At 34.9% G+C, this 7,406-nt stretch overlaps 3 protein-coding genes across 5 annotated transcripts in view; 1 reads left to right on the plus strand and 2 right to left on the minus strand.

The window, feature by feature from the left end:
* The window catches only part of LOC107627716 (influenza virus NS1A-binding protein homolog), a 4,092-nt gene extending 3,764 nt beyond the window's left edge, over positions 1-328 (minus strand). Inside the window, exon 1 of the mRNA XM_016330536.2 lies at positions 257-328. Within this exon, the coding sequence (XP_016186022.2) occupies positions 257-258 (2 nt within the window). The 5' untranslated portion in view covers positions 259-328. The remainder of the gene's footprint in view (positions 1-256) is intronic.
* LOC107625810 (GTP-binding protein At2g22870) lies at positions 1,323-4,275 on the minus strand. 3 transcript variants are annotated; one of them, XM_021116224.1, is made up of 5 exons: positions 4,136-4,275; positions 2,970-3,492; positions 2,813-2,882; positions 2,116-2,278; positions 1,323-2,023 (listed from the first exon to the last, which is right to left on the minus strand). In XM_021116224.1, the coding sequence occupies exons 2-5, from the start codon at positions 3,430-3,432 to the stop codon at positions 1,799-1,801; spliced, it is 921 nt and encodes a 306-aa protein (XP_020971883.1). In that variant the 5' UTR covers positions 3,433-3,492; positions 4,136-4,275; the 3' UTR covers positions 1,323-1,798. The 3 variants fall into 3 exon arrangements, with proteins under 3 accessions (XP_020971883.1, XP_020971884.1, XP_016184020.1); XM_021116225.1 differs by lacking the exon at positions 4,136-4,275 and having other exon boundaries at positions 3,036-3,467; XM_016328534.2 differs by lacking the exon at positions 4,136-4,275 and having other exon boundaries at positions 1,323-2,008; positions 2,970-3,467.
* On the plus strand, positions 5,618-6,326 carry LOC107628489 (dirigent protein 22-like). The gene has a single exon (XM_016331140.2). The coding sequence runs from the start codon at positions 5,689-5,691 to the stop codon at positions 6,253-6,255; it is 567 nt and encodes a 188-aa protein (XP_016186626.1). The 5' UTR covers positions 5,618-5,688; the 3' UTR covers positions 6,256-6,326.

Raw genomic sequence — 7,406 nt, forward strand, 5'->3', positions numbered from 1 at the left:
AACCTTCACAAATATCACTATTCACTCGACCAAAAGATTGAAACATAAGACTAATAAATCACATTAATCATCTTACAGAACTATATTGACATTGCAGCTAAGATTTTGTTTAAGTAATCAAGAAAGTCACATTATCAGTATCATTATCATTCATTCCTATCACTGTATTTGCAAATTATGAAAGTCATATTAAATAAAAAATGTTATGAATTTTATAAGTTTCTATATGATCAGTAAGAAAGAGAATTAAACTAACATAATGAGAGAGATACTTGTGTAGTAGAGACAAAGATTTTTGTAAATATCACGAAGCAACAAATATGAGGAACGGTTTATATAGGAAATGGTGAAATGTAAAAATAAATAAAGCACCCCTGGTGAATATTTTTTGTGTGAGTGGTGTTATGGTAAATTTACCTATCTTTAGAAATATACTTTTAATGGTAGTAAGTTTGGCTAGTTTGATTTAGATTACTTAAAGAAAATATTTTTTTTTATTTTTAAAGTATTTTATGTTTTAAAACTCAATTTACAAAATATAAAATAAAACTCAATTACGAAAGGGAAGGCTATGGAGAACCTTCTTTTCACATGCATCACATTTTATTTATGATTACTATAAGAAATATTCAAAAACATGCATTTTGATAGGAAAAAAAGAAAATAGAAAACATATTGACTTTTTAATGTTAATGATAACTTTTATAAAAATCAAAATAAAAAATATATGGACGGATCATATATTGTTTATGCCCAGCATGGATTTGGCATTATTTTTGTGAATAGCATTGATATCTTATGTTACCACTTACCAACACAAAGTATTGGTAAAATAATTCGTTGATTGTGCTCACCACACGTAGTTTTTGTTTTATTTTGCAATTTGCACTTACCACAAAAAAAAAATCTGAAATTCAATGGTCTCATTAATCTATCTCAAATTAGATTAGTCTAATCTAAAGTGTTCTTGGAACTAATTTTGTTTAAGAATGATTATCGAGCCACCTAAGTCAATTAGATGCTTATCGTTTGACAATTTTTTTTTTCAAGTTTTACATGCATTTGAATCATATAAATAGGATTTATTTTGACACACTATTCACGTAAAACAATGTTGGGTAAAATACTATTTTAGCCTTTAACATTTGACTTAAGTTCTAATTTCGTTCCTAATACTTAAAATGTTCTATTTTTATCATAAAAGTTTTATTTTATTCTATTTTAGTCCTCTAGTCAAAATTAAAAGCTTTTTCTTAAAATACCCTTTTGATACTTCTGTTCAATACGATATTTACGTTTTTCATTATTGATGCTGACCAAGGTTTTAGTTTATGATTGCAGTGGCAGTTGCTATTGCTGCTGTTGAGTTCCAATAGCTTTGTTTATCTCTGACTCAAAAAATACATCAAAACATCTACATTCTTTCGCTATTGCAAAAGTTGCAGAGTGTAACATAAAAGCCAAAGAAATGGCATTTCCCTGCAATTTTCTAGTCCTATAAACATTTAGCAGGAGTGTAGGACTATAATTAACGAATCATCGTATAAAGATCCAGTACCATGCAACAACTCAAGCTGGATCCCATGTAATATATGGTCAACATAAGGCTGCAGCTCAAGGAGAACAAAGATCCTGAAGAAAGATCCAGCTGAAATACCATGGGTAATATAATTGAACCCCATAGCTTTTCCACGCAATTCATCTATGAAGTTGCAACTTTTCCTGTGATTTCAACTTGCTCATGCATGTTCTTATAGAGCGTTACGTGTATTTGGATTTGACTATTTGAGAATTCCTTCTACTGATCCCAGTAGTTTCTCAGCTGTGACATGTGCAAGAGAAGCTCATCCCTGCCCATTCCAGATACACTGCTAGTCATTATCCAAGGGGGATGTATCTTGTAGTTTTGCCTGATTATTTCTTGAAAATCCCTTATGTTCTCATCAGGCCTTTTTCCCTTTGCCACCTTCATTTTATCACATTTTGTGAAAACAAAAGTGATTGGTATCTGAAATCCATGGAGCTTTAACCATTAATGATATTTGGACTTAGGTTTCAGAATCTCAACATATAACAGCATTAATTTCGGGGCTCAATATGAAAAAAGCATCATACATTATTGCGTCCAAGCCAATTCGCACAATCCAGGTCAATCTTTTGAGGTGGAACACTTGCATCAATGAGAAGCAAGACAGCCACCAGGGTATCTCTATTCAAAAAGTACTCCTTGGTGAACGAGCACCAGTCCATTTTAGCAGCTTCGGGTGCTTTAGCAAAGCTGCATAAAACTCAAACACATGAGGAAAACTTTTCCATCAAACTAACTAATAGCAATATCACCAATCAACAATGCTCAATCCCCTTCAACCCTAAAGGGAACCTCAAAGGGGAAAAAAGGACATGGATGGAAGAACCTAATTGAAGAAAACATGGCAAGCCCGTTGACCAACATAACTACCGAAAATATTTAGAGAAACTTTAATTATTATTAACCATGTCAGGCAAGGAGGATACCTAGCTTAGCTCCACAAATGATGCCTTTATGGAGTAAATAAGGAAAATGAATCAGCTTTGCAAAATTTACACTAATAACATGTAGTTAATAATGTTGCCCTGTTGAATTCGTTCATTTGCCCCTCAGTGAAAACGAATAACAGAAACAACTATAATTAGCAAGTACACCTTAGAAATGGTACTATATTATATAAATACCTTTGATTTCATAATAATTGAAATTGCAGACACATACACAATAAAGGAGCATAAAGAGAAACTAGAACACATTGAGTAATGCTGTGAGTGAGTGACTGACCCATAACCAGGCAAATCCACAAGGTACCAGCTTTTGTTGACCAAGAAGTGATTGATAAGCTGAGTCTTCCCTATAAGTGCAACAAACCAAATTAAATCTACACATCACATATAAGAAGAAGAAGAAGACGACTTGTGAACAAAGGCATTAATAAGACCTGGTTTCTTAGAGGTGAGGGCAATTTCTTTCTTGTGAACAAGGGCATTAATAAGAGAAGACTTGCCAACATTGGAGCGACCTAATATGGCGAATTCAGGTCGGTCATCTTTGGGGCAGTCCTTGGCCCTGCCACTGCTCTTTACGAACTCCACACCCTTAATGCGAGCATCGCCTGCATAGGGTCCGATTATAATGTTGGATCCTGGAAGCACCATTGACTCGTTGACTTCATGGGGCTCCACTCCCGGTGGAACGAACAGCACCATTCGGAGAAGTGCAGGTGGAGGTGAAGGGGGGATGGCAGCTGCAGAGGAGGAGGTTGTTGAATAGGAAAGAGGGCGCCACAAAGAGAGGAGTGAATGGGTGCTGGTTTTGCCGGGAATGGTGACAGAGAAAGATGATGATGATGAATGAAATGGAATTTGGAGAGTGAGAGTGAAGAATTGAGTTCTTAGCGTCATTGTTATCCTTCTTCAGTCTCCTTGATGCAACTGGATTATGATCTATCGGTGCCTCGAGACCTGGAGGGTTTTCATTTGCCATGAAGCCATGTGTCAATCACAAGGCTGTGACTTGTGAGAACAGATTCGGCAGTGAAATCAAACCGGTTTAATTAAATATCTAAATTCAGTGATTCAATAAGAATAAAATTAAAAAAATCACATGCTCACATAATAATTTGTCTATTTCATCCCTAAAACTGGATTATTTTCACATTCAAATTCAACACATCAAAATAAAAAATCTCTAATTAATGATAAAAAAAAAAAGCAAACAGAGCCTATTCTAATTAATGATAAACCACGCACTACATCAGTACATGTTCATGGGAGTTTCTTGGACTGCGAGGGAGGAATGACATGAACACAGCATGGCAGAAAGGGAGATATGGTGAAAATTGAAAATACAATAATAGCTAACATGATTAACAAACAGAACAACCAACAAGTCAAACATCCAAAAGTAATCAGAAAGGCATGTATTAATTATTAACAAACAACAACAGCCGAGAAGTAACAACATCACAAAATCAAAATCAAATTCTGAAATTCATGAAGCAAATTAGAATTTTAAGATATAAAAAAAAATTACATTATCAGAAACTTATTATTAATTAGGATAAAATCAAATTCATGAAGCAAATGAGAGAGCAGTGAGTCTTACCAGGGACGAAGGAGAAGCGGCCGGAGAGGCGAGACATGACGACGAAGAGGCGAGCGCTGGCGGCAACGAAGGGGAGTAGCGATGCAGGAAGAGAAATGGAGAATGGCGGCGGCGCAGGAGTTGAACGGACTCAACGGAGTAGCGACGGCGGCGACGCTGGCGGACTTGGATAGCAGAGAAGGAGAAGGGGAAGGTAGCAACAGATTTCTTAATTGCAAAACGGCTGAGCCGGTCAAACCGTTGGTACTTGATAGTTCAATCGATTTATTAAATATTTTTGTTTATATATATTTTGCAGGTTATTTTTATTATAATTTTTTATGAGAAACTCCTTGTGAGTTGTGGCGGTAATTTAATATTTTTTGTTATTATTTGATTAGTAACATTAATGTATATATTATAAATTTTTGAAAAGTTTATAGAGTCAATTACAATATAAGTCAATTAAGTCAATTCTTTTTTAGAATAAATTAAATTTATATCTATGAGAGATACAGACGTTGACAAACGTAGTAATTGAAAATGGCTTTCGTGTGTCAAGATTACCCTAACGGACCAATTACGTAACTAATATTGGGTACTCTTGGCACACGGAGACCATCTTCCGTAATAAATAATAACAATTATCGTTTTATTCTTATATGAGTACATTTGTCAGCTTCTGTATCTTTTATGGATATAAATAGTAATTTATTCTTATTTTTTATTTCTAATTTTAAAATTCAAAAAATTAGAATAGTGAGAGGTTAATTATTTTTTTTATAATAAACCTATTTTTAACTAGTTGACTTAAGTTCACTTTCACTCTTAATTAGTTTCTTAACGAAACTCTAAATTTTTTTTTTTGTGTAATAATATTTTTCATTGAGTGTTTATTTATATTAATTTGACGACAAAGTATCTTGTATTCAAAATTTAAAATTAATAGTTTTATACAAACAAATAAAATAAATAAATAATACGTAATAAAATTTGAATATGTCAAGCAAAAATTATTTAATTATTCATGAATTTTATTATTAAATAAATATTTTTCTCAATATTCAATTTCCCAAAATCCTATTCGAAATTGTGAATTTATTGCCTTAATAGTAGATTTATTCAAACCAATTTAATTAGAGACAAAAAGTAGGATAAAGTTGTATTACTATGTATGTATTTAATTTTGGAAAAGTATAAGGTACCAATATGTTAATTTATTACCAATAATAATTAATTATTATATTTTAAATATATGTATAAGAAGATACATTCAGGACATACATATATAAAGACATTTCTATTAGACTCAACCATAAAAAAATATTTTTATTAGACAAATCCAAAAAGATATTTCTATTAAATATCAACGTCAACAAGAATTTTGGTGTTGATAACATAGCGAAATTGTTTAATTTTTGATAGAAATTGAGATGTAGCTGTTTTGGCACAAGTTGATAGTTGTGAACAATGAACATTCCTCCTTCCACTTGACGCGCAAGTAGTATATAAATAATAGAAGAACAAAGTAGAAATATAACTCAAAAATAAAATTCAAGAACACATAAGAAACCATGATCGCCCAAAAGAACCTCATCACCCTCTTCTTATTCCTTATCATCTTCACTTCTTCAGCCACCCTTTTTGGCAACTCCATAGAACCCAAATCACTTAACCTACACAAAGAACAAATCTTATCCCACTTCAGATTCTATTGGCAAGAGAAATTTTCAGAACCAAACGCAACATCAATGGAAATAGTTTCACCAGTTCCAAAATACAACACCACCTCAAAATTTGGTTCAATTAGAGCCATAGACATAGCTTTGACCATAGGACCGAATGTGAGCTCCAAGGTTGTTGGAAGAGCTCAGGGTGTCTATGTCTCGGCATCGGAAACCGAGATCGATCTTCTGATGATTGAGAATATTGTGTTCTACGAGGGAAGGTACAATGGAAGCTCCATAACCACCATGGGAAGGAATCCGATCTTCAGTAAGGTAGTTAGGGAGTTGGATGTTGTTGGTGGCAGCGGGCATTTTAGGTTTGCTAAAGGGTATGCTGAATTGAGGACTATATCTTCGGATCCTAAGACTCTTGATACTGCGGTTCAATACGATGTTTATGTTTATCATTATTGATGCTAACCAAGGATTAGATTTTGGTTGCACTTATGGCAGTTGGTATTGCTATTGGTGCCGTTGTGTTGCAATGCAAATTTATTGTTTTTGGTCATTAATTTAGTTATTAACATTTAAAAGTAGAGTAAACAACGGAAGATGCGAATAACATAATAACAACCTGTATTTCAGACCCACTAAAATAAAAAACATCCCATCCCATTTATACTCCTACAACTCTAGCCTTTCACCTTCTACGACTCCACCTTTCTCTCTTTTTAACGTAGTCGCTTCACTCCCTTTTCTTGGTCGCGCCGTCACCAACGCACTTCATTGTTGCTGCCACTGTCTGAAGAAGCAATGCGTTCGCAGTCGTTGCACCTTCTTCTCCCATACGTCGCTTCGTTCCTGTGCTCCTTGCAACCAACGCTGCCACTGCACCTTCTTCTTCCTCGTGTTGCATTGCTCCTGCTCTTGATGCTGCTGCTGCACCTTCTTCTCCCATGCATCGTGTCGCCCCTGTTCTCTCTGCAAGCGATGCTGCCGCTGCGCGCCTTCTTCTCCCCTCTATCGCGCCTCGATTGTGCTCCCTGCAATCATCACCGCTGCGTGTTCTGAACGAAGAAGCTAGTCCTCTTCTCCCCTGCGTTTGGTCATGCTTGTGCTCCCCAGAAACAACACCGGCAATCGTCTCGAACCCTCCCTGCGTCGTGCCATTTGAACAATCAACGCAGCTTCTCGTCTGTCCGACCTGTAGTGATAATGGATGTTTCTTTTTATGTTTTTTCATGTTTCTTTAATCATGGATTGGATGTTTCTTTGTTTTTAGATGGATGTTACTTTGTTTTTAGATGGATATTTCTTTGAGTAGAGTGACTCGAGGGCGGAGACGCAGTGTGATAGAGAATGGCGACACGAGGGAGGAAGAGGCGACATTGGGCGTGGTGCGGTAGAGGATGGCGACACGATGGAGGCACGACGAACGGCACTGAAAGAGATTAGGGTTTGTAGGATGAGTGGGAGTGAAAATAGAATTAGGTTAAGTTCTGGTATTATGATTATTAAAAATCTTATTTTTAAAATTAATTAAACATTCTTTTTTTAAGCTGTTCTTTAGTATAAGTATTGTTTTCCTATGATTTTTTTTAAAGTATATGATAAAGTATGGAGTT

Source organism: Arachis ipaensis, chromosome B02 (assembly GCF_000816755.2).
Source record: "Arachis ipaensis cultivar K30076 chromosome B02, Araip1.1, whole genome shotgun sequence".
Lineage (NCBI taxonomy): Eukaryota > Viridiplantae > Streptophyta > Magnoliopsida > Fabales > Fabaceae > Arachis > Arachis ipaensis.

Bases quoted from the DNA above. Each gene is read 5' to 3' on its own strand.
- LOC107625810 (XM_021116224.1), bottom strand. From the start codon at position 3,432: ATGACGCTAAGAACTCAATTCTTCACTCTCACTCTCCAAATTCCATTT. The intron at 2,279-2,812 runs GTCAGTCACTCA...AGTTTTATGCAG, and splicing joins GTGGATTTGCCTGGTTATGG to CTTTGCTAAAGCACCCGAAG. The intron at 2,024-2,115 runs GTATGATGCTTT...TAATGGTTAAAG, and splicing joins ATTGGCTTGGACGCAATAAT to CTCCATGGATTTCAGATACC.
- LOC107628489 (XM_016331140.2), top strand. From the start codon at position 5,689: ATGATCGCCCAAAAGAACCTCATCACCCTCTTCTTATTCCTTATCATC.